This window comes from Cyprinus carpio, chromosome B11 (assembly GCF_018340385.1).
Source record: "Cyprinus carpio isolate SPL01 chromosome B11, ASM1834038v1, whole genome shotgun sequence".
Taxonomy (NCBI): Eukaryota; Metazoa; Chordata; class Actinopteri; order Cypriniformes; family Cyprinidae; genus Cyprinus; species Cyprinus carpio.
Genome location: NC_056607.1, coordinates 19,058,794 through 19,086,603, shown reverse-complemented (window position 1 = coordinate 19,086,603; position 27,810 = coordinate 19,058,794). Strand labels below are relative to the sequence as shown.

At 36.2% G+C, this 27,810-nt stretch overlaps 1 protein-coding gene across 2 annotated transcripts in view; it reads left to right on the top strand.

The window, feature by feature from the left end:
• Positions 1-27,810, top strand: part of LOC109083630 (S-adenosylmethionine mitochondrial carrier protein) — a 50,549-nt gene extending 22,739 nt beyond the window's left edge. Inside the window, exons 6-10 of one of the 2 annotated variants that reach the window (XM_042734420.1) lie at positions 9,554-9,598; positions 19,147-19,216; positions 21,319-21,383; positions 22,927-23,000; positions 27,375-27,810. In XM_042734420.1, coding sequence (XP_042590354.1) covers positions 9,554-9,598; positions 19,147-19,216; positions 21,319-21,383; positions 22,927-23,000; positions 27,375-27,471 — 351 coding nt within the window. In that variant the 3' untranslated portion in view covers positions 27,472-27,810. Of the gene's footprint in view, positions 1-9,553; positions 9,599-19,146; positions 19,217-21,318; positions 21,384-22,926; positions 23,001-25,408; positions 26,955-27,374 lie in introns of those variants that run through there. The other variant, XM_042734421.1, reaches the window with a different exon arrangement.

The window sequence follows — 27,810 nt, the reverse complement described above, 5'->3', positions numbered from 1 at the left end:
ATGATTGGTGAATTGGAAAGACACACCTGTTGAAGCACTGACTGCTGAAAGCTGAAGTCTGACTGTAATGTTTAGTTTAGCTCACATAACAGCGGCCCACGGCTGGAAACATCTGTAGGGAGCTGTCAGGTTTGGGGGTGAGAGGATGATGTCACTGCTTCATGTCAAATAACTGCACTTATTTAACCCTCAGAGCAGAGGAAAAGTCTTTCCGGAAGCCCACAGCGTCTGCTGTTTCCATTGTCTAACTTTTGATTATTTGCTTGGAAGAGGGTATGAATGACACCTCAAGATTTGTGGCTTGTTGTATGATTTTACAGGCTTTGTTTCATACTTTTCTAAGCATCTAGACGCTCTACTGTAAAGTCACTCTCATTGAACTCATTTGAATACATAAAAACAGCTTTTGTTCACTCAGGAGGAAATGATTGGCTTTGTACAGTTTACCTGTACCGTTATCTGTTATCGCAAGGTGTTGATCTGGTTATCATCTTGCAGTAATTATGCTTTAAGTCTTCGTCTGTCTCTTTTCTCCAGACACAAAGAAGGCTTTGTAGAGCAAGAACACTTTTACCAAAACTGGACAAGTGTTTCATGCACACCTTCTGCACAGTGTCTTCCAGATAAGCTTCCAAACATCTTTATCAGACTGAGGTTACTGAGTTTATACACAATATTATTGCTTGTTGGTTAATGTCAGTGTGGTTTAACAGGTGAATGCGCATCTCAAGCTCATTTTTTTTTTTATATTATCAGAAGAAAGTTTATTATTATATACAATTTTTTTTTTTTTTTAAGTTATAAGTTATATTTTAGTTTTTATTTTAAAGCAACTTGCTAAAATGGTATGGATAATATTTCACAAAACTGTATGCAGTTTTTCCCCCCTTTCTCTAGATATGTAGATGGCTTTGTAGAACGAACACTTTTATATTTGTTCTTTTGTAAATTGTTATATTATTATTAAAATAATTATTTGTACTAATACAAATTGTTAATGTTAAATAAATAAAATTTCACATTTATCTTCATTTTGTCAGGATTGGACCTGTTGTCGTGTGTCAGTTCCTGTTTTTCCTTATTTGGTCTGTTTCCTGTCCTTGTTTAGTTTGATTATGAATTGATTCCCTACACCTGTGTTTCCTCATTATCCTGTCTTTATAAGCCTAGTCCGTTCAGTTCTGTTTTGTCGGGTCTACAAGTCAAGTATGTGTGACTTCCTCCTGGTTTCCATGTTGGATTTACTCCTGTGTTGGATTAATAAAGACTTTTCCGATTATCCTCGGCTCCGTGTTCCTTCCGGCAGCGTAGTGTGGCACATTTATCTTTTACAAAACTATATGCATATGTTATCTTTTCCTACTGTAAAAAAGGCTGTTAATATGATAAAATAATCACAATAATTAATCTCTTGATTTGTGAACTTTAGAAACCAGATAAAAATATTATAGTATTAGATCAGATTTGGTGAGTGTGAAAATTTTTAAAATTAAGTTCTTTCTTTTCTTTTTTTGCATTGCTTACAGAACTTCCTTGTGGCCCTTTGGGGAACCCAGTTTGAAAACCTCTGTTAACCAATGAATTCTGAATTTGAAAACCCTCTCTCTCTCTCTCCTTTCCGGCCCATCCTTTATCTTCTCTCATGCACTCTCTGTCTTTCTCAGACTTTCTTGTGTGCCCCCAAGGACCGCCATCCATCTCGCAGGCACTGTCAGCACTTAATTGGACTGGCCAGGGGGCATCAGATGTCGCATACACACGGATAATAAATTGACTCACTAAAAGATTTCCTCTGACATCATGTCCTGCGTGCGAGGCCTTGCTCCACGCTTTGGTGCTTCACGTGAAAGCGCCTCCATGCCAGCCGAACAGGTTTCTGTGTTTATTTGTGTGCACGCATGCACCTGTACCTTACACTGGTCACTGTCGGACTTGAATTTCCTATTTTGTTGCCGGGGCACTCACCTGCTCTAATGTGAACAAAGGACACAAACGGTTCAGCCGTGGACCTGGTAGCTTGTTGATAGGGGTGCGGTCTATGTTTTCATTGTTCTTTTGTTCACTTGTTGCATCAGCCTGGCACACTTGCTGCAACGGCACAATGCATCCCCGGCCAGAAAATCCCCCCACAATGTAAATATTATGTGACGGTTCTGGGAAGCGTTTTCACTCATGTCAATGGAATTACACTCTTGAATATTTGCCAGTTCACTGATTCCAAACAGTCCTTAACCACATAACCCCTCCCTTGCTTCTTCATTTCTTCTGTTTCTTTTCCCCTCCAGCCTTGAACAAGTCTTAATTTGTTTAGAATATTATTACCCAAAACTTTAACTTGCGTGTCACAGGCGCTGATGGAAACCAGGGAGTTTCTGAAGTCTGATTGGCTGGCTGCAGCAATCCGCACCTCCTGATTGGCTGATTGGATCATTCTAGCACTCCAGGCTTGTTGAAGCACAGTCAGTGGAAGTGTTCATGTGAGGCATTCAGCCTGTCAGAATTCCTCAGCAAGTGGATTCACATATCCGAACATAAAAGAGTATTGAACCTTTTAACGTTGCTGATTCCAGCGTTCTCCATACACTCTTCCAAATGAGTGTTTTTGCTATGATGCCATAGATGAACCATTTTGGGCTCCCCAAATAACCTTTCAGTGAACAGTTCTTAAAAGAACAATTTTTTTCGTGTGCAGAACATTCAAATAATCTTAGAGTATAGGGCTGCATGATAATGGTTAAACAGTTGATTTTTTGCATTTCGTCAGATTTATTGGACTTTCACATGAAGTGCAAATCAAGAGAACATCAACTCACATGGTTTGCTTGCAGTTTTAGTCACATCAAGCAGCGCAAACAGCCATGTGAAAGAAAACTGACTTGCTCTATTACACTTTTATTTGATTGCAATTTCTCAGTAGAGATCACTAATCTCCAGCTTATATGTTTGCACAGGGTTTTCAGATCATTAGCGTTTTTTCCATAATGTAGAGAGCATGTGCACATGGTCGCCAAAATTGGGAAGATTAGATAAACCCTGGGCAGAAAATGTATTGATTTATGAAAAAGCTCTGATTGGGGGATTTAAACTCTTGAAATCTGGCAACCGCAACCATGTGGAGGCAATGCAAGATAATGCAAATAGCAAAATACATTGAAACATTTTAAGGATAAATAACTACCAAACAATTATCACAGATGATTATGCTTAGTAAATGGAGAGAAGCACAAATTGTGATCAAGATTAAAGTGCAATTCATTGTGCAGCCCTAAATTAAAGAACCTTTTGTGTAGTGGAAAGGGTCTATGGATGTTAAAGGTTCTTCATGATACCATAGATGCCAATTTTTAACAGTGTACACCTATGAGCTAGAAATGCATTAATACTGTCCCATACTGTTCAGATTTACATTCAAACTTCCAATCTTTCTCGACAGATTTGAATGTTGAATGTTGTGTGTTTCAGTCGTGGGAGCTTTGTGCATGTTTTCTGTACAAGGGAGCAGGCCTCTCTCTTCTCAGCCAAGATTATATGACCATAGGGAAGCGTGAAACACAACACAGCCTCTTGCTCTCTCTCTCCTCTGATAAAGAGTTTGGGGCATCCTGCTGGCTTTTTTTCAGCTTATTGATTTTTCCATTATTTATGTGTTTATCTATTTTCTAAACTGGCTCCCAGAGGAGTTTTTATAGCACTGGGGTTTAAATCACATTTTGCAAGGCTCACAAAAGATTAGCAATACACATCCTACACCATTAATATCAACCTCTGATTAAAAGTCATGTAGTGGCCCCAGAATACCCTCACTCCTACTGAACTGTGGGGTTTTACACTTGTAAAAACATATTTTTATAACATTGTTGTGCAAATTTAAGACTGTATGTAGATCAAATTAAATTATTAGTTTGAAAATTATAATTATACTGAAAGTTTGTTTCTGATATGCTCACCAAGGCTGCATTTATTTGAGAAAGTAAAATAGTAAAAACAGTAATATTGTGAAATATTGTTACTATTTAAAAATGTAGTTTATTCCTGTGATGCAAAGCTGAATTTTCAGCAGTGTCACATGATCCTTCAAAAATCATTCATTTGCAGGTCAAGAAACATTTCTTATTATTCTCAATGTTGAAAACCATGGTGCTGCTTAATATTTATGAGGAAAATGTTTTTTTTTTTTTTTTATGTGTGAAAAGTTGAAAAGAGCAGCATTTATTTGAAATATATATTTTCTAACAATATAAATATCAAACTTTTAAACTTTTCGAAAAGTATATTTCTTTTTCTTTAATATGTATTAATATGATATTTTTATATGATATATTTTATACTTTTATTTGTATTTATATTTCATATAATATCATTTTTAATGAGGAATCAGTGTATTAATATTATTACCCAGTCTATGTGTTTATATTTTGGTATAGGTGCTTCAAGACTGTTCGAGTTACATGTTTCAAATTCTTGTGTATTTTAGAGCTCAAGAGATTTTTCTGGACCTGTTCCATGATTAGAAAAGTACAGATAATAGATCTCATGAGGGAGCTCAGGTGTCAGGTGTTGAATGCATATTCACTCACACCCACCCACACACACACACACACACACACACACACACACACAGTATTGTGACAGTGGTAAGCAAACATGCCTGTACAAACACAAATGTGACACCCAAACGTGCGCGCACACACCTGTGATGAGACTCATAAATCACTCAGGACACAAACAGGTTTAGTGACATGTTTGACTTAGCAGCTTTGCATAATAAAACTCTCTTTCCCTCAAGTTTTCACCCCTCCTGCTCTCCACCTCCAATTTGTTCCTGTTTGTTCGTCTTTGCACTTCAACAAGCTGTCAATTAAAAGCTTCGGCTGATAAATATGCTTTTGTTACTGTGTTTAATGTGTTTGCACACTCACACAATCGCACTTTTCTGTTTGTACTTGCAGATACTGTCAGTATGCTTTGCTATGTGTGTGTGTGTGAGAGAGAGAGTGTGAGGCAGGGCCTGTAAAAGTGACCATTTTCCACAGCTCTCAGTAATAAATGAGAGTTAGTCTGTGGGTTCCTCCAGTCCGTCTGCTGTTTTCATACCCAGCGCTGCTGAATCACGGCTCAGCTGATGATATATCCATCTGGCCCTCATGTACTTCCTGTCACTGTGCCTCATTCGCTTTTCTTCTTTCACTGAGTGTCTCTGGAGTGGCCTGTATGTCGTCCCTCTAGGGTTGAGAAATATCCTTTTTCTACTGTGCTTTAATAATTCTTCTTTTTATTTCAGTACTGTACAGATGCCGTCTTCCCTCACACTGAAACACACTGTAGACAGAACTGCAAAATCAAGACTGTACTTCTGTTTTTCCAATGCAGCTTCTCTTTCCATTGGCAATATTTAAATTTCAGCTTTCATTTTCTTGGATTTATCGGTTTCATTTCACAATAACTATTTTGACTTTTACAATGACCATCTCCTCTTTATCATTCATTCAACCTCTCTATCGCACTCTTTCACTTTCTGTTTTAATATTTATAATTTCATCTTATGCCAAAAAAAGTGCGTCTCAAGTGTCTAATCACTTCATTCATTCATTCATTCATTCATTCATTCATTCATTCATTCATTCATTGTCATTCAGTGTGCCTCTCCTTTATTGGTTTTTGATATTAACTTAATGCAAAGATATTTATACATTGAGTGTGGCTGAAATGTCCAAACGCTTTGTTTTAACATTTATTGCTATTTATTATTAATATTTTATTTATTCTTTTTAAGATTAGATTTTGTTTTAACAAACTTGTTGTTATTTGTGAAATATTTTGTTTTCAGAAAGTGTGCCTCTGCTGTCTTTCTTTTAAAAGCCACTTGGTCTCATATTGATTTAATGTAAAGACATTTATACAGTGTGGCTGAAGTGTAAAAAATACTAAAATTAATTATTTTTTATTATTAATATTTTTCTTTTTATTGTTTTCTTTTATTTTTCATTATTCAAACAGACATGTTTTTGTGAATTTTTTTTTTTTTTTGCATTTTCTTTAATCATCAACATCTTTTGCTTTCATACAACTGATGGATATAGTCCACTATTTAATTAGCATATTTAACTTAGATGTAAATGAAGAAAAACACATTGGGTCACATTTTAATCAAGGCAGACAGAAAATGAATGTGATTTAAATGAATCCAATCGAACTGAATCAGATTTCAGACTGATCGCTGTTCTTTTCTCCTCTCATTAGTATTCATCCAGTACCGTCTGACCTATTAAAGCCATTTGTCAAATAGCATGCAAAGCATCCCCTGTCCAATCAAGCTTCATTTAAATTCATTTTGACATCTGTTTCCCTAGATATCACACTGTTGGCCAGGAGCCTGACAGTGAAGAGCACTGCAGCATACTAATATTCCCACGGGTAACCCTTCACAAACAAGCAGCCAGCCCTATCTCTCAATGATAGCGTACCTGACAGTTCCACCTGGTGATATTGACACGGACAGCAGAGAGAGTGTTTGATGCACATCAGCGTGTTGTTGTTTGTCTGTTGTCTCCAAATCGACAAAACCACACACTCTACCATTATGGCTTGGTATTTGGTGCAGGAAACCTTGACTAACATAACAAATGCACTTCAGGGATGAAGTGTAATACTAATGTGCTTAAACTGATATCGGTACAGCTGGTCAGCAGTCAGACCACACGTGTTAAATGTGCCGTCATCCACTGGACTGACTTGTCCTCAAGAAGAAGCCTTTTGGCCTTTGGTCAAAAACCTGCTTTCCATCCTTTTGTCTTTCCATATCCGTCATCCCCTCTGTCTTGTCAACCATTACAGCCTTATCAATATAAATCTGACCATCTGTGTTGCTCAGGCGCCCTGTCTTTGCCAGAAGTGTTAAACTTATGCATAAATCAGCTGTGCCTATATTCTGTTTGCAGATTCCTCTAAGCACTGAGACGCTGAATTTATCATGTTGGTAATAAAAGACAGGTGGCTGATTTAGTTTTTTGGAAAAAATGCACAAAGACGTACTCACTCCTCAGTGTCAGGTCACATTGCACCAATCTGTTCTTTGTTTTGAAATGGGGAAATGCCGGAGCTTTGGCAGTGCGCGTGATGCCTATGCAGTGCTGCTTCAATGTGTTCGTTATGTTAATTTTTGTCAAATCTTTTGAAAGTTTTTCCAAGTTAAGCCAATGAGAGCTTTGTTTTCATAGTCAGCCTTTTTACTGTATTAGATTACGCTCAGTTTGTCCAAAGAGTTGTTTCCAGTAAAGAGTTTTGGATGGAGCTCAGGGGCTAAGTAAACTGACCTGATGTTCCGTATGAGTGTGGAAAAAGAGTGCAGATTATGGAAATGTATCATTTTTTTAATTAAAGCCGAAAGCTATGCTACGCAGCAGTATTGCTCATGCTTGGTTTTTTTATTTAGAATGTCTGCACATAACTCGTCCCTCATCTTTGTGTTATGAAAATGAATAATTTGTTAATTAAAACTGATTTGGCTGCTGTTTTATGAAGTGCTTGGTTGTTCAGTGTCTAACAAACACAATAACTGCATTCAGAAACCATGGCTTGGCAACCCCCTTACAGTCATTTTAAAAACTTTACCAACTGCATACATAAATATTGAAGCGTGCGTGATGCTCGCAGTGTTTTCAGTCTCTGCCGCCTCAATATATACATGAAAACATGAACATAATCTCTAGAACTGCTCTGAGAGTCACTTCATGAACATTTTACAATTTCTTTTGATTAAAACTATCATCATATCATATACAAACAGAAACCTAAAGGTCTTCACAGCAACCTGTCAAAATAAAAGTTTGGTTTAACCTGAAGAATCCGTAACAGTAATAATAGAAATATTAGTAACAGTTATAATAGTAGTAGAAATATTACTTAATTTAGTGAAACTAAAACTACTACAAATAAACATTTGAATTGTTACCAGAATTTATTTAGCAGAAAGATATAAATACATAACACAGTATTTCTTAAATAAAAAAAAATATATATAAAATAATAATACATTTGTATTTTTTGATAAAAGCAATTAATTAGAATTGTTTATTAATATTTAATGAAACCATTAAAATAGAATCTAGAAAATTAATGGAAAAACAGAATTTGGTAAAAAAAAATAATAACTCGAAATTAAATTTGTGTTAAACTTTTAATAAATTGCTGTTTAATATTGTAAGTATTATGATTTCAATTAATTAGTCATTCTTTAATTTAACCATTAAAACAGATTCTAGAAAACTTGGAATTTGAAAAAAAAAAAAAAATATATATATATATATATATATATATATATATATATATATATATATATATATATATATATATATATATATATATATATATAATTTGGGAAAAAATAAAACTGATTTCATAGAGCCCTACCTAAAAACCCACAGCACCATCCAGAATTCCATAACAGCACCTTGTCATCCACTCACACCACTTTAGAAGCTACCTGGCAACACCCTAACAACCACTTAGAAAATGCTTGGCAACACCCCAGTAACCATAAAGCATTTGTTGTATTAATTCTCTCTCTCATAATGCATCAAATCAGCAACTCTCATTCAAAATGAATGACTTCCAGTCACTTTGTCACTGCGGATCACTGTCTGGGTGAATAAGCTTTCTTGCCTGTAGCATGACCTTCATATGGATCGGATCTCTATTTTTCCTCTCTCGCTGTCTCTCTCTCTCTCTCTCTCTCTCTCAGGATTTTGGGATTTTGTCAGCCCACTGTTCAGCAGTATCATCGATTTCCTCTCTTTTAGCTCCGCTGTGCCTGATTGGGTGAAGAGGAAGATTTCTGCCACCTCTCTCTCTTTTGTGCTCTGTCTTTTTTTCTCTCTCTCTCTCTCTGACCACAGACTCTTCATTTATTTATCATCTCTCTCTCTGTCTTTCACACACTCTCTCTCACTCTTTTACCTCACACTTCCAGACGTGCAGACATCAGTATTAAAACAGTTTGACACATGAGATAAATGGGCAGTGCTTGTGGTTGAACATGTTGCCACAAGTCATCCATTTTCTTTTACAGAAGACGCTAAGAGATTTATTTTTTCCTTTTTCCCAGTGAACATCATCATGGCATTATTTTGGTTGCTCTAAAGGAGGTTTTTCATTAATGTCAAAAGTTTTTCTCCAAAACTGTGTGTAATCTGTCACTTTGTATCCAGTCTTAAGAGTTTTATTAATTCGCAAAACTATTTATTTTCCTTAGTGTGATTCCAAGCTGTATGATTTTATTTTTTTATTTTTATTTATTTTTTATTTTTTTTTGGATGAAAGATGATACTTTTATAATGCTTTTTATCATTTTGAAACTTGACAGCCTGGATCTCCATTCACTTTCATCATGTAAAAAACAGCAGCTAGTATATTCATCAAAAGACAAAAAAGTCACAGGTTTGTAATGACATGGGGGTGAATAAATGACAATAATTTTTTTTTGTTGTTATTAGGTGAACTATTCCTGTTCTCTGATCTAGCCTATATTGTAACTTTTTATATCTTTTAATTTCAGATCCCATTCTCGCTGGTTCAGTTTCCACTCTGGGAGTACCTAAAGGTATGAATCCGATTTTTTTTCTCTCACTTGCTCTCATTTCAATCTGATTTGGCCTCATAATTTCGCTCTAATATAGGAATAATGACCTGGTAATGGTCTGACACATTTACACCTCAATTTCCACACACTTTGCCTCGATATCTGTTAATAACCCCCCTTTTTAGGTGCTCTCAAAATGACGCTGCATTTTATTGGTCGCCCTCACCGGTGGCTAAGCAAAATCATAATTTCTCGCAAACCTTGAGTCTTAACCAACTGTCCATTTCCTTCTTCACTGTCTGGTCCGGGCCACATAAAAGTCGTTTTTCTTCCCAAAAAAAAAGCCCAGTTTGTGAGGGTGACATCATGTCTCCAGGGCGAGAGCAGAAAATTCCATTAGCACTCTTGGCATAGTGACCAGAGCGAAGCGGAGAAGGAGAGGCATGGGAGGACAATAGCACGTGCAGCTGTGGGCGAGCGTTAACCGCGATTCTCGCGGCGTAATAAGGAGTGTCATTCATGGCCGCCTCTTTGTGACACGTTCAAAGGCATTCTCTTACTCCTTCATTCTTCCATGTTTTCAGCCTCTCTGGCCATCTGTGTGGAACCGTTGGAATGTGAGAGTCTTTTCTAAACTCTCTTTCAAAAGTGCATGGCTTTGAAAAGCAAGAAAGCGTAGATTAGACAATGGTATGAGATGCCAGTGTTGGTTTTAAACGGCTGCTCTCGCTTCATTAGTTTGTTTTCAAGCGTTCCACATTCTTTCAAATGGACACAGATTTGGACATTAATGGGCGACCTTGTACACTACCAAATGGACACAGATTTGGACATTAATGGGCGACCTTGTACACTACCAGTGGATTAGAATTGAAATTCAATGGTTTTATATTTTGGCTATGAAAGAGTAAGAGTGCAACTTAAAAGTAAAATGAAAGAAAAGAAATCAAATATCAGTAAATTAAAGGGATAGTTCACCTAAAAATTTAAATTCTGTCAACGTTTACTGTCTTTTCAAACCTGTATGGGTTACTTTCTTCTGTGGAACATAAACATAAGATATTTTTTTAGAAACGTCTCAGTGTTGTTGTTTTTTCCCCCCACTTAATGGTTATAAACATTGTTCTGTGGAACACAGAATAAGAAATTTTTAAAAAATCAACTCACAAAAATTTGGAATGACATGAGGTGACAGATTTTAATTTTTAAGTGAACTATTCCTTTAATTAAAAATAAATAAATAAATAAATCCCGTTTCAGATTGACAGATATATGACTTAAAGGAATTTAATTAATGTTGTTGAATAACACTAAAAATGTAGTTAAATATAGCTATAAATAGATATTTCAGTTGCCAGTCAAGTTAATGAGACCAAACAACGAGCTTACTTTTAACATTTTAAGTACTACAATGAATAATTACACCGTTTTAAATATTTCCATTTGTCAACTTGGAAAAAAAAAAAAAACTTTTTTTTTTTATTCCAACAGTGTTGTTGTATTGGTGTGAGCAGGCCTTGAGTCTACCATAAATAGTGAAATACAAAGTATTTTTCTAACTGTGAGAAATTTGAACCGTTGCACCCTTATTTTAAACCTTGCATCTTTACATGTGTATATTTAGGGCTCAAGCCTGGAGGGCGAAGAGCCCTATTGTTTTCCTTAGGATTATTTTTTTTTTTTTTTTTTTTTTTTTTTTTTTTTTTTTTTTTTCTTTATTCTTCTAATTTTTTTCCAAGGTTTCGGGGGCTTTTGGGGCCCTTAACATGCTCAAAAACTCTTGAAAATTGGCACACACCTTGGAATCTGCGGCCATTAGGGCCAGGCAGAGACTGATACACGGGCGTGGCACAGGGACTCTACAGCGCCCCCTGGAATATTGAGGGCCATATATCATGCATACTTGCACGTATACATATGAAACTCGGTACACATGTATATCTCATCAAACCAAACAACTTTTGCACTGCATGTCATAAGCTCCGCCCAACAGGAAGTTGTCTATTTAGGGTTTTGTGAAAAACACATGCTCTGGAATTTGATATACTCCTCTGAGGAACTCCACCCGTTTGCCACAAAACTCGGTGAACATGATCTCAAGACATTGGGGATGCTAAATTGCGAAGATATTTTTGATATCTCAAACGGTTTGTCCGTGGCGAGGCGTTGAAATTATGGCGAGAAACGAGAAACAGGAAATGTCTAATAACATCAACATACACTACCTGAGTTTGATCAAACTTCATCGGTTTGTTCGATGTATGATGCCGATCGCATATATGTTACTATTAGGAGTCAAAGTTACAGCGCCACCAACTGGCAGCAGGAAGTGTGTCATCATCAAAAATGCTTTGAATTCAGCATCTTATTTTTACTCGATTTGCTTCAAACTTCATCAGAATAATGACAAAACACGGCCGATCTAAATCTCTTGTGGGGATATTGATATCTAATATAGTGTTGCCATGGCAACGTGTCAAACTTGAATATTCTGTTCTGGTGATTTTGAGGCAGATAACATGCTCAGAATTACATAAAACTCAGAACACATATCAGTATTAATGATAGCTAGACAATGGCAAAAGCTCATGAAAGGGCGTGGAGAAACCACTCTATAGCGCCACCTTTTGTCAAAAGTGAGGGGGTTAGTTTTAGCTACAGACACCAAACTCAGTACATAAATTGTTCTTATCAAGACGGACAACTTTCTAATTCACAGTCATCAGCTACGATGAACAGGAAGTCAGTTATATTGATTTGAATATGGATTTTTGGAAAAATATAGCTGTGAATTATTGCATACTGCTCAGAGGAGAATTACAGTATACACACCAAACTTTGTCTACGTGATGCCAAAACATTGAGGAACTTAAATTGCGAATGGATTTTGGATAGCTTGAACGGTTTTGCCGTAGTGATTTATTGAAATAACAGTAAAAAAGTAAACATAAATTGTCTTATATTTCTTAAAGTGCAGCTTCCAAACACTTCAAAATTTTTATATATAGAGGATAAGTCATTCTGAGCAAATATGCATAGTTTCACGACTTTTCAATGCTCTATGGATAACAGAAAATTAAAAAACTGTCAGTCATCTGATCTCACTCTGAGGCCAGTCTCTCTGTGTGAGAAAAAGGAGGGGGCTGAGTCACTCTGATGACTCTGCCATTGCCCTGTGAAGAATGTGTGTGCGCTGAGTGTATGTGTTAATCGTTTTTGATGTTACAAAGGTTATTTAGTCAGAAGCAGTTGACAGCATTAGATTTATTATTATGCTTTCACTTTAAGAACCAATCACGGGTTTAATATACACATGCCTTTTATTTCTGAACTGTTAACGTTAAGACATATGCCTAACCGACTGTGTTTACTAGGATATTGCCCAAAACGCGCATTTAGATGTAATTATGTATTTATTGATCGATGCACAAAAAAAGCGGAAGATAGCTCAGTTTAGTATTCGCGCGTGCGGCTGTCTGTGTGCGTGCACGCGGCCACGCGCTTCAGATGTGTGCGGTGAAAACTTCTCACACAGTGCTCGAACGTTCCGCGAACAATCCCGAGCGTCTTATATGCTCACCTTGTGCCTTATACCGAGTCCTAATCGGTGAGTTTGAACGAGAATGCAGCCGTTGACGGACATTATGTGAAAATGTAGACAGTGCCAAATAAGCTGCCTATTTATATAACAGATATCTATATTGTACGTGTGCTATCGATGCATCGATCCATGTCGATGAATCAATACACCCCTAATATATCAAACGTAAATAACTGCATAGACATCACTGTTTAAAACTAAATATAGATTAATCGTTTTTGATGTTACAAAGGTTATTTAGGTGGGATTTTTTTAGGTGCTATCGATGCATCGATCCATATCGATGAATCAATACACCCCTAATATTGGCTATGTGTGTGTGTGTGTGTGTGTGTGTGTGTGTGTTTCTATATATATATATATATATATATATATATATATATATATATGTGTGTGTGTGTGTGTGTGTGTGTGTGTGTGTGTGTGTGTGTGTGTGTGTGTGTGTGTAAAAAATATAAAAATATATATAATATATACATTGCAATACTGTCATAGGTCAGTATTTAAATGAGTTTGAAATTATTATTATTATTATTATTATAAACCTATGCAATTTTATATATATATATAATTTATAATAATAATAAATATATATATATATATATACAATTGCATAGGTTTATAATAATAATAATAATAATAATAATAATTTCAAACTCATTTAAATACTGACCTAATGACATCCTGTGACATGACATTTATATGAATTTACACAACTCATGATGTAACAGTAAAACAGATAAGCTCACAGATGAACACCAAGCTGTAATGCCGGCAAAAATATTTCACAAATGCTTATAGATCAATAAAATCATTAAAAATTCTTTGCACGGCGTGCATCATTATTAGGCACTTGATATTCAGATGATATTTTCCAAGCACACACATATATATATGCCCTTTTGGAAAAATGGCTCTTAACCAAAAATAAAATTTTTGCTTTTTGGTCAAAAAAGGTTCCTGACCCCTGTTCCAGAATCTTGCAGTAAGTTTGGGGAGCACATTTTTATTCCATCCTCTATTCTGAAAAGTCTTAATTCTTAATTCTTTTGCAGTTAACTTGTGTCTTTTCTCCACCTTTTTTTTTTTTTCAAACTCCACTGTCCCAGTCAGCATTTTTTTGTCCAATGGTCATGTCGAAATTTTGCAATTTCTATATTGCAATAGTTTTGAATAATTCTCATGGGGATTTAATAATTTTTGACTTTTCAGTCCGAGTTAAAACTCTTTTTTGGCTCATTTCATCTGTAAAAAAAGCCTAATAATTCTGCACACCTGAATATAAGGAGTTTTTCTCTTCCAGCCTTCATGGACAATTATATATCACTCATAAATGATTAAATACAAAATTAATGGTAGTTATTAAGACTGATGTCATTGGGAATTGGTAAAATGTGCTTGGAAAAAAAAAAATCAGAATATCAACATGCCTAATAATTGTGCACACAGTGTAAATCAATAAAGGTTTTAGTAACACTTTATAATAAGGTCTAATTTGTAAACATTAGTAAATGAACATGAAAAATATATTTTCACAGAATTTATTAATGTTTGTTGATTTTAGTTCACAGTGCATTAACTAATGTTAACAGATAATTTTTAGTTCACAGTGCATTAACTAATGTTAACAGATATTTTTTTTTTTAAGTTTTGACTATTAACTGACATTGACATGCAATATAATTATTGTTCATGTTAGTTAATCTTAATAACTGAAACCTTATAAAAAAAGTGTTACTAAAGTATTATATATTGTTCTCTGTGTGTGTCTTTCATAGTCTTGATGGTTTGGATTAACCCTTTAATTGCCGAATCCTTAAAACCAGACTGCCATAGAGTTACAGTAAATGCATGTGCTCGCTGGGCACAGTTTTCCTGATGCCACCGGGGCGGCGTTTGCACTGATGGCTTGAGCCCGCCATCGCTGCTTGCAGCTATATTTTCTACTTGTCACATTCAGAGATGCATTCTTCGAGCAGCTGAATTGTTGTAATAATAGAGTGTAAAGCAGTGGAAGAGATACTGAATTAAGTGTCCTACATGCTTTATTACTACACATAAAGTCTCTCAAAAGCACACAAGTGTTGTGTTGGGCCGCACACAAGCCTGGCAATCATTTCGTGTTGGGAAATCAAACCCCAAGTATCACCAAACCAGTTCTCAAGTCATTCGCACCAAAAAATATCTTAAGCCCCGGCATCTGAGCGACAGGCCGCAGTAAACCATCTGTTCTCTCCAGCGTATCCCACAATTCCCAAAGTTTATCTACCAACAATCCCCTAAACTCAGTGCTGCTCTGTTACAAAACCACCGAGCAGCTGTGTCATTACATCAGCCGGCCATTCATTTCCCACCGTACCCACTCAACTCGACGTTTATGTGTCAGTGGATCAAACTTATTCCCATGATTAAGTGCAAGTGTGTCACGAGTGAGTCTTAGTTTGGTTTGAGTAATTGAAGCTGAAGTGTACATTTGGAGTAATGCCTGGTGGTGTGTTCCGGAAAACACTATTGTAAATAAATCTTATACTGATTGTAGTATGGTTAGAAAAAGGTCAATTTGTCCGCATAAATGTTTTTAAATTGTTCTCAGGTATGTAAAGGAGTTAGATGAGTCAGACTTTATTATACTTATTATCAAATTAAAAGTTCAAGCTGCGTGGACTCAGCAGCTGTGGGTTTAACATGCCAGTTGGAATAATCAGGCAAATCAGGCCCTTTTTTTTTACCCCTAAACCACCTCATTTCCTGTTTAGGCCCACAATATTTCACAACTACCTGCAACTCGGTCCTCATCCACTGCCTGCTTCTGCTCTAAGCGTGTTTAACCTCTAGAAATCCTCTCACACTGCATCTTTACTCACATAACATCAGTGGCTGCCAGAATCATATTAAACACACTGTTCCTGTCACACAAGGCTTCTCACAGTCCTTTATTAAATCTTACTACCCACCCTGACCATGTCAGTTTATCAAGCTCCCCATCTTTCCACACGAAAGGAGCCCACAGGCTCAGGTCTACAAATGTCTCTATTCTCAACCTTTCAATGGTAAAACAAACTAAAAAAAAACAACAGCAAAAAACCAACACACACACACAAAAAAGGTGAAAGTCATTATCTGAACAACAGACTCCATGTCATAAATTTTAAGACTCATGCATTTCAGTTTTTGGTTCATTTTTGATATTAATTTGAGTAATAGTATTGTTGTTCACATCAAAGTCAGATTTCACTTGAAAATTTCACCCTATCAATTTTTTTAAATGCATGTAATTTGTCTTATTTTGAACATTGCATATGTTTTAATTATTAGTTTTAATTAATTATTATTAATTACATTTATTGTTACTTATTGTTTAATTTATTATTGCAATTTAAATGATTTAATAATAATAATAATAATAATTTGTACATTTAATTGATTCCTGTAATTGCAAAGTTGAATTTTCAGCAGCCGTTACTTCAGTCTTCAGTCACAGGAAAAAATTACACTTTAAAATGTATTAAAATAGAAAATAGTTCAATTCAATTAATTAATAATATTTTACAATATTCCTATTTTTACTGTAGTTTTGATCAAATAAATGCAGCCTTGGTGAACTTAAGAGATTTTTTCAACATCATTAAAAAATCTTAATTATTACAAACTTTTGGCCAGTGATGTACATCACAAAACGAATGAAAATCTGATGCTACCATTATTGTGGCTTAAAATGTTGACATTTAAATAAATATATAAAATGTTAATTTTATTATTTTTGGTCACCTAAAATGTAATTTTCGTCTGCTTAAATTAGATGCTATTTTAGTTTAAGAAAAACAGTCTAAAATGATTTAACATTACATGACAAAATATTTACTACAATTAAAAATATATATTTAAAATAAAAAAATTTGCGTCAAATTTGCATTAATATATAATCTCATCAAGCTGTTTCCGTTCCATGATGGTACTTGACATAAAAGGGTAAACTGACCGTAGAATAAGAGAGTTTATGCTATAAAGTTTATGTCCATTGTAGTGCCCACATTAGACTGCAACCCTGAGAATGTGACTCATACTTGCATTGCATTATAAGGGCATTCTGACATATTTGGACCACAACATCATGTTATGAGTCATTTCATGTCATTTTGATGATAAAATATAATTGCAGCTGAATGTAACACCTGTCTTAGTATTAAATGTAGTTCATGTCAGGTACATCCTGGCATGCAGAGCTGTGGTCAGTCAGTTTGTTTTGAGGTGAACTTGCTTCCAGTTTGTTTTCAATGAGTGTGACGGGGATAAATGGATGTTCTCCAGCACAAGCTCTTTGAACTCAAAAACAAAGACTCTTCCTTAATCTGACAGCTAATGAAACACATATGATGTACTGACGAAGAGAGCGTTTGTGTGTGTGTGTGTGTTCTTGTGCACAGAGCTGGAGGGGATCATTCATAATTACTACATGATGTGCTTCAATTGTTTTCCTTTCTTAGCCATCAGATGCTCCTGGTCTAAGGCCATAGGAAAACTCCGGCAATTATCTGCAGCCTGGCTGCATAATGACTCCCACCAAACACAACACAAAACCAACAAACACGTGAAGTCACTGAAACTCCCTCCTCCGTCTTCACACACACATTTCTCTTGAATTTACCACGTTCTTCCCCTCCTACTTCACCTCTTTAAATACTCGGAGTTCAAACAACAATTAGCCATCCTAAAATTAGTACAAATTGTGCAGTTGACTGAAATCCTGTCAGACCAGTCTTACCTGAGGCAACAGATCACACCTGTACCGACTCGTCAACACAAAAGCTCTGTTCCAAAACCTAATGAGTTGTCTGTTTATAGCCAAACATAAGCCAAAACATTTGATCCAAGATGGCAGATACACTACTGTTCAAAAATGTAATTTTAATTATTTTATTAAAAAATGACAGTAAAGAAATTTATAATTTTAAAAAGATTTCTATTTTAGACAAATGTTATTTTAAACTTTCCATTCAAAGAATCCAGAAAAAAAAAAAAACTGATAACAATTAAAAAAAAAAAAAAAAAATATTTCTGAATAATCGTGTGACGAGAAAAAAATAAATAAACATAATTTTCTTTTTTTTTCTTTTTTTTTTTTTTTTTTTTACTGTATGTGTTATCAAATAAATAAACACATCCTTGGTGCGCATAAGAGACTTCTTTCAAATACATTAAAATATTAAATAATATGTATTTACCCCAAACTTTTAAACAGTAGCATAGAAAAAAAAATATTGATTATGCATGTGCTTATGTTTTGTTTAACACCAAGAAATACTGATATTAACTTCAAATAAAATAAAAATGAACTGTTTGACCATATTTCACCTGTTTTGTGTGCTGTGTACTTTTATGCTTAACAGCCTTTTTTGTTAGCTAAGCAACATCATGCTAGCATCAAACTTCGTTGTTTATATAGAGTCCTGCATATCTTTTTAGCTGCGCTTGAGTGATTTTCTGATATTTTATTTCAGTTAAGATGCTTCTTTAGTAGATAGAACAGCAGATGAAAAAGCAACTCACTAGGTTTTAGAACAGATCTGATGTCTTAGCCAGCACTAGTATCTTCCCTTTCGCACAAAGTAAAAACGCTGTGCTCATCATAAACTTCCATCTGTGTCTCTCATCAAAGCACAATATCGTTTTCCCCTCGTTTCTTTGAAAACCCTGAAGCAGCATGAAAGGCAATGTGTTTTCCAGGGATTGATAGAGTTAGCATGTGTGTACAATACTGTAGCACTGAGCTGCGCAAGTTAGGGATGGTCAAGATTCCTTGCTTTCAAATTTAGTCACTGTTCCTTGTGGCGAAAATGAGACTCTGATATCATTCTGAAGATGTGGAGTAACTGTTCTGTAGCGTTCCCATACATGTAAACCCAAGGGCCTTGGGTGTTTCTTTTTTTTAATGACTGATTTAAAATTTTCTCTCTCTTTCTCTGTGTAGGCCGTGTGGTGGAGGAGGCAGGGGGGACGGCTGGACTCTTGGCAGGCAGCAGTGTGCGGAGCTCTTGCAGGTGTGTGGGATTAGCCTCAGCGCAGAGGTCTGGGAAAGAGAACGAGAGATAGGGATTTGGGATGGGGTCCAACGCCAGGAATATCCAAACTTTACCCAGGCGCATTCCTGTTTAATTCCTCGTGGGTCAAGATGGTCACATCAGGTTGTTCACCAGCTGGTGTGCACCGACAGAGAGGGACAGAAACAACCAATTAGAGGTGGAGAGACAGTAGAGGAAGTGTACGACACTGACCTTTTGTTGCCCCTGCATCAGATTTTCAGTAACTTTCGTAGCTGTTGTCAGCAGTCATTGAGTTTACAAACTAGATCCAATGTCCAGGTTTATCCCGAGGGAGCTCAAGTCTGGCCCAGGGTCCCTTGCAGCTGTCATTTTGGAAAACATCTCCACCCAGAGTGATCACTCATTAGGTAGTGGGACACAATGGAGGGACGAGGATGCTTCACCCAAAGGGGAAAGCACATGGCTGCCAGCCACGCCACCTGGAGAGTGATCTTGGGATTTGAGTTGTTTGTGCACATGTGCTGCTTTAGCACAGATGCATCGCTTTAGGTGGATTGCGGTTGTTAGCGTCATTGTGAAATCGCACAAACAAATGAGAATTGTGACGCATTGTATGGTCACGGTTGCTACAGCTGCAAGCCTCAAGGGTACAAATGAGAAATGCTTTTTTTTGCCCAATCTCTCTCCTGTCTCCACTATTGTGTCCATCGTGTTCTGGGTTTAGTATGAGTATAAAAGGTTAAATGTTAAAATACACTACTTTGAAAGTATAGCCATGAAGGGTAAACATTATTTGGGTTAGCATGAAAGTAATGCACTAGAATTGCTTACTTTGTCTGTACACAGATATATCCTATTATAAATCATGTAAAGCTGCAAGCACAAGAAAACATTTATATATTTACATTTATGTATTTAGCAGATTTAGCTTTTGAATTTCATTTGTTTAACGGGAAATGGTGTAGAATAGGCACAAAAGAAAGAAATGAAACAATAATTTTATATATATATATATATATATATATATATATATATATATATATATATATATATATATATATATTATTAATATATATATTATTAATATATATATTATTAATATATATATATTTTTGGTAACACTTTACTTAAACCCTTTATATATATAATGCATTATAAAAGTAGTTTTAATGCATTAGTAATGCCTTGTAATACACCTTATAATAATTATGAATAATTATAATGCATTATACCCTTTAAAAATCCTTTATAAAACATTATAAAATAAGGGCTTTAAGTAATGTTTTACCATCTTTTTACTGATTTATATATCATATTTATTTAATTATATACAGTGCATCAACAGGATTCAATTAGGAAAAGCTGTTTTGGTAGAATTAAGAAGATCATTCAGCTGGCGAGGAACAAAAAGAATACCAGGATGAATCTGTTTATATAAAGAGAAATCCATTAGGAATTATGATGGTAACACATTACCAGTGGTTATGCTTAGAAAATTAGTCCAACTGCTTTTGTATATGATTTAGACAACTTTACCATTTGAATATCACACTTTTTTGTATGGAAGAATTGAGTTAAGTTGAAAATGTATTTCTGTACATGTGATTCTTTGTTTGCTTTTACAACCTAAGGTACGTGTCGAAATTCTGTTCTACGATAATGGTCAGCCTGAACATAGAGCATTTCTCTAAAGACACATCACTTGGGCAGCTTTTAATCGTTGGTTAATCAAGTGAAATCAGGAAATATGGGAGAACTTGTTTATTCCAGCATTGGGGAGAGCGTGTTTAAAACCCGATGCGGTTGTTTGTCCTACCGCTATTAGAGAGGAGAGAGAACTCTTTCTGTTCTCATTCACGCCAAAACAAGTTTATGAATGTGCATGAGTGTTTACGAGTGCTTGACATTGCCAGAGTAGTTTGAAAAATTCATCCGCATTTGCTCTTTTTCTCCAGAGCGTTTCCATCGGGTGATCAGGGCTGATGTCATGCCACATATTTACTTTTATGCTCGGTGGTAATTATAACACGATTATCACTGTAATTAGCGCTTGTTTGTGTTTGTGTCCTGATACATATGCACAATGCATCTCTTTCCAGGTGGAGTAGCAGCGTTCGTCACGACTCCGCTAGATGTTGCGAAGACTTGGATAATGTTGGCTAAGGTGAGACTTTGAAACTGTTGTTTAAATCTGTCTCCTGATGCCTCCCAGATGGAGTGCACGGTGAACAAACAAAAGGGACTAATGTAGACAAAAGAGAGAAGAAAAAGCGTCAGTAGACACGCAGCTTGATCCAATTGCAGGGTCATCCAGGGACGCAACCGATGCACAAATGCAGTCCTCTTACCGTCTGCTGTCCAGTCCAGACTCAAAACAGACAGAGCTGTGCATGTTAGATGTCAGAAGACGTTTGTATATTTAAGAGTAATTTGCAGTTGTCTATGGACTGGAACGGAACTGCACTTTAGAGCTTGGTATCTGGTGCAGATGCTCTTTTCTAAAACCTAGGCAGCATTTCAGGCCTTACACAAAGGCTGTCCTAAAGCTGTAAGCCACTTCAAATTCGGTCTAATTTTGGTAGAATTCTAAGGCAGCATCACATGTTACAGGGAAGGCAGTCCAAGGCAGATTTTTGCATTGTATGTCAATAGAGGAGAGGCTTTATTACGCTTCTGTGGGGAAACGGCTTATGATTTAATACATTTACAGCCTATTGGCTACTATTCAATATTTGTTAAACATTTGCTTCTAATTGAGCTATTTTAGTTTAAACTAAAAAAAAAAAATACTTCTAGGAGAAGTCACAAATAATTTTGCAATAGGTAGGATTAACATTTGCGCATAGAAACTTAAAAGTACAGTATCACAAACAGCAGTAGAGCAGTGCATTGGAAGCGCAAAAGGTTGTGGGTTCGATTCCCAGGGAACACATGTAAGGTGAAAAATGTTAGCCTGAATGCACTGTAAGTCGCTTTGGATAAAAGCGTCTGCTAAATGCATAAATGTAAATGTCAAGAAAGAACATTATAAATGAAGTTGACAAAACCCATTTAAGAAGCAGAAGTGTGAGTGGAGGGGTCATATTTACACCTGTCTCTGCATGCCTTTGGCTGACAGAGTGATGTGTTTTATTTGATCAGGGACATGCCTCAGGTCATCACTTCAGGTTGCCTTGTGATAAAAAAAAAAAAAATAAAAAAAAATTCCTTCATTTGACCAATCAAAGAAATAGAGACCTCATGTTCAGGCAGGTCTGCTGTACTTTGTGTGTTTTGGCCGACAGACTCTCTCCAGGCAGTTATCCAAGCCCTGTGGGGAACTGCAGTGCACTGGGCTGCTCAATGTACAGTCAACTCATCAACTGAAACTCTGAAAAATGAAAAACGAGCCCAGTCTAAATATAGAGCCATCAAAATTAGCCTCAGAATGTGGTTTGCCCATGCAAAACACAGTTGTTACGTTAACTCTCCTTCAAAGTTCCCTGATACAGATGGATGTTTTGAAGATGGTGCTGTGGGTTTGTAGGAGAGCGACTATAAATATAGATTAGAAAGGGGAGCTGTTGAACAGGTGGAGATGGGTAGAGTATACCAGGACTGAACAGAATCGAAAGGAAGACAAAACACTGTGTGTGTTTACATGTTTGACAGGAAGCTTAAAGACAGCACATCCATCATTATTGCTGTGTTTTGTCTCTGTTTGTCAGGCTGGGACGAGCACAGCCAGTGGAAACATCCCAGAGGTTTTGTATGAGGTGTGGAGGAGCCGAGGAATACCTGGGTGAGAGTAAAAAACTGTATGAGTACTGATATTGTATACCCCAATCAACAGTTTGTTTTTTTACAATCATTTTAAGCACCTTTAAAAGCCCATTCAACCTTGGTTCTTAAGACATTTTTTAATGCAGTGAATTATGGAGGATATAAACACACTATATTGTGTTTTCTCAACTTTCTATTGATTGAAGAAATCTGAGGAAAAACAAAAGTTAATTTTACACCAAGTCAGCATATTGGAATTATTTCTGAAGCATCATGTGACACTGAAAACTGGAGTAATGACTACTGAAAATTCAGCTTTGCATCACAGGAATAAAATCTATTTAAAAAATGTTTTAAAAAATATATTACTGTTTTTGCTGCATCTTTGATCAAATAAATGCAGTCTTGAGGAAAAAAAAAGAACTATTTTTTAAGCACTATTGTGTGTATACAGTATATAATCACAAGTAACTTTTTATTTATTTATTTATTTAAAAATTGAAGTAACTTTTAAGTCATTTTAATTAGTTGTTTTATTATAGTTTTTTTATCAGTAGTTTTTAATATCATGTGATTATATCTTATTACATAATTTGCATAGCTTAATGGAACTGCAATTCATTCATAGAAGTATTTTTTGTTTTTTAGCTTCAAACATGTTTCTAAGAACTCTTCATTAAAGTTTTTGATGTTTATTTATTGATTTTTTATTTTCTTTCTTTTATTAAGAAAATTATGAAAAATGACGAAAAAGCTAAGCCCATAGAAAAAGCTGGCAGTCACTATTGTTCTGTGCACAGAAATACCCATGAGTGATCATGAATCTCACTTCTAATAATAAACATTCCTCTCTTCATTTAAAACTTTTCTGATTTTTTTTAGACAGAACACACATGAAATTCTATGACTTCAAGGAATTCCTTAAATCCCTTCCCAGATTGCAATATTTAAAACTCTGAGAGAAGCCAGGGCTAAAAAAAAACAGAGTGGGCAAAGGGTCTCAGCCATTCTTTTCAGCAGTTTCACTACTGCATGTCTTGTACAAATTGCCCGGCTTTAAAGCTGTAATTACTGTAATGGCTCCAATTGCAGACTAGTGAAGCCAAAAAGTGCTTCCATGTGTGTCAGAGCTCTTGTGGAGAGCTTCTAACCACACCAACCAAAACATCGGCAATCAAGGCAGCCGTCCGCTTGTGAGTTAACCTTCCTCAAAGCTTTGAAGTGCTGCTACCCCAACCCAGACTACCCATGCGCCTCTCATGTCCGCAAGCGAGTCGGCTTTGCTAAGTAGTCCAGGATGATGCAGCAGCCTGCTGAGAGTGTAATGCTAGCAATGTTTGCAATGAGTATGTTGCAATGAGCTCATAATGACCTGCAGTTGTAGAGAAATCAGTTGGAGCTTTGGTTAGATATAGTGTAAGTTGCTTCCTTTGAGTATGACCTGCCTCTGCTCAGAAATCTACTTTAGTAAGCTTCTGGTAAGCATGCAGTATTTATAGAGCCATTAATAGTGGTGTTATTAGACCCGTCCACCGCTGACTGATGGCCGATCGTGGCTGGGCAGGGTGGTGATGTCACAATGCGCAATCATAACTGTTTTGTCTAACAGTATGTTTCATTTCCTGTTGTAGCAGATCGGGATGGTTTGTAGTTTGATAGCAAGTGCCAGTAACAGATATGAATGCTTGGCTTATTATTAGTGATGCTGTCAGGCTTGTTGTTTACTGTAAAACAGTTAAAGAAAATCTCCCAAATGTGTCTCTACATCTAAAACATGTTTTTAGAAGTTCACAATGTTGTTGAAGATGAAAAATAATGCAGATATCAAGTTAGATACTGATTTATCACTCAAACCTTTTAACCTTTCTACTTAAACTCATGTCTCACACATCCACCATGTTTGTAGTTTTTTTGTAGTTCTAGTGGATGATCTTTATACTACACTGATTGCTTTGAATGTTTTGTATGCTGTTCATTAGAAAATCGGTATTTTTACTTAATCCTAATCATGCATGCAACGCTCAAGTTTTCTTCAGAAAACTTTCTGTATTTGTATGAAGTTCCCTGTTACGCATATTTGTGGTTTCCATTGCAGAAGCACGCATGCAAGGTTTCACATTTCTCTTTTAGTGCATAGTTTGAAATCCCAACCCCACGCAGCACAGACAAACTGTCAGAATGCGTCCTTGCTAATTCGTTCCAGGATGAGTGTGTTTGCTCACAGGTCCACACACACAAGCTCACTCTGACATGGCATCTCTCTGTAAAACACATGATCCCAGCAGAAGCATGCTGAAACGTCGAGTTCTGCGAATCCCTGGAATAGTCAAGAGATCCCTGACATGCTTGGCACCTTGTACAGCTTTGCAGTTGACAAAATTGATGTATTAGTGGTCACACCACTCGTGACCTTATTTCTAATTTTAGATCCAACCCACCCCCACTTTCCGACCACCGTTATCCCCCACAGGTGCCACGCTGAAGGACTAAGTGCGACACCTGTTTGAGAAAGTTTAAAAAAAGGAAGATTGAGAAAAGTTGAGCAAGATGAAACAAAACGAGTGCGGGAGAACAAAAAAAGGAAGCAAAGGGAGCCAAAGCGAGAGAGTGTTGGGGGTGTGCTGGGAGCTTGAGGGACGTGTGTGGATGTCATCTGGCCATCAGTCATGTGGAGAGGCCCCCGGGGGCCAGTGCTTATACCAAAAGCAGCTGCGTGGAAAAGAGCCTTAGGAGACTACAGTACTTTCATGGCCTGTCGCATCCTCGAACCTCTCCAACATCAACAACCCCTACACTGCACATTCCTGCTCAAACGCTCCGAATCTGTCAAACAACACGCTGTCAGCTGAGAAATACTGAATACTTGTGTTATCGAGCATAGCTAATGTTTTATTTTATGCTGCTCTGTAAATTTCATCTAACAAAGTTACATCCAAGCTGATGTTGCAACTGTGTGTATCTAGTTTCTGTACTTGGAGCTGTCAGTAATGATTAAATTTTAATTTAATTATTGATTCTTTTAGTCAGATTCTTTTTCGAGGAGGAAATATAACTTAACTCTTTCCCCGCCATTGACAAGTTATCTCGTCATTTAGAAAACAACGCTTCCCCGCCATTGACAAGTTTTTACGGCTTTTCGTGTTTTCACTGTTATACACTCGGGGGCGCTATTACACATCATCTTTTTTTTTTTTTTTTTTTAAAGAAGAGGCTTTGATCTTTATTTTGGTGTATTGCATATTCAAATATTCATACAGCAAAATATACTGTAGGTCATCAAATTTTAAGGGGAAAGAGTAAACTATATTATGCTAAACAAACACAAATGTGGTAAAAATGTGGTTTAAAATATATTACTGAGAGAACTCGTTTTGTGAGTCTTTAAATACAAGTTGTCAAATGAACAACTGGTCATTCACATCATTAATGTAACTGTAAGATGTAACTTTAAGTTGTAAGCAAGTGTTGGATCTGCTAAAAAGAATCAACTCTTAAGAGTCATTCATCTGGGAAATTGAATTGTGTGTTTTGACTCACTAAAAAGAACCGTCTTGTAAGAGTTATTTGGAATTGAACCTTTACTGGTTGTGCTATATGTTTTGTCTCATTACAAAGAACCAGTTCATAAGAGTCGTATGTTCAGGAATTAAACTATACTGGTTGCGCTGTATGTTAAGATTTGCTACAAAGAATCGGTTCGTAAGAGTCATGCATTTGGAAATCAGACTATACTGGTTGTGCTATATGATTTGATTCACTGAAAAGAAAAGACTAGTAAGACTCATACTTTACATTTGGGAATCTGGCTCATAGTAGAAGCATCTCAGAGTCATTTATTCAGGAATTGGACTGTACTGATTGCTCTGTATGTTTTAATTCAGTAAAAAGAACTGTAAGTGAGTCATCAGGAATCAGATGGTTTTAGTGCAGTACATTCAAATACATGTATGACAACCATTGGGTTTAAGTATTTTTTAATTTTTTTTTTTAATAAAAGCCGAGGGGAAGTCGTGGCCTAGTGGTTAGAGAGTTTGACTCCTAACCCTAAGTTGTGGGTTCGAGTGTGCACTTTGGATGAGTTAAATGCAGAGCACGAATTCTGAGTATGGGTCACCATACTTGGCTGTATGTCACATCGCTTTAAAAGCAAGTTTACATAAACCTACAATTTAAAAAAAAGTCCTGTGTGTAAAGACCCTGAGTCCGTAGACAGATGATATATGAAAATATAAATGAGAAAAAAAATTGTAAAATATTGTGAATATAAAAGTCTTGGAATTCTCTTTATCGAGTGACTTGTTTCAACAAATGTTGATGTTTTGTAATTAATGACTAGCTTGAAAAGACTGTTGTTGCTAACTCTTGCTTGTTTGTTTTCTCATCCTGTCTGAAGGCTGTTTGCCGGCAGCATCCCCAGAGTGACGTTCATCAGCATGGGAGGCTTCATTTTCCTGGGAGCATATGAGAAAGTGCGCCGTATGCTTTTATAAACACCATCATCACGGAACGCTGTGGCTCAGTTTGTACTGAACTGGTTTCTTCAACCCAAACTCTTTGAACAGCAAAACGGCAAACTACAGATCAGTGGAGGTTGGTCAAATCTGACAGAAATGCACCCTCTGTCCGGGTTTGAACCGGTGGTCTTGAGGGCCACGGCGAGGACACCTGGTACCTGGATAAAAAAATCACATAACACAATGGTTTGCATTCTTGCTCATCAGTGCACAACAGATTGAGTTATACTGCCTGAATTCCACTTATGTTGTATAATTTTTGCAAGCTTACATGGATCTATTAAAAGAGTAATTTTACGGCTGTTTGTATTAAAA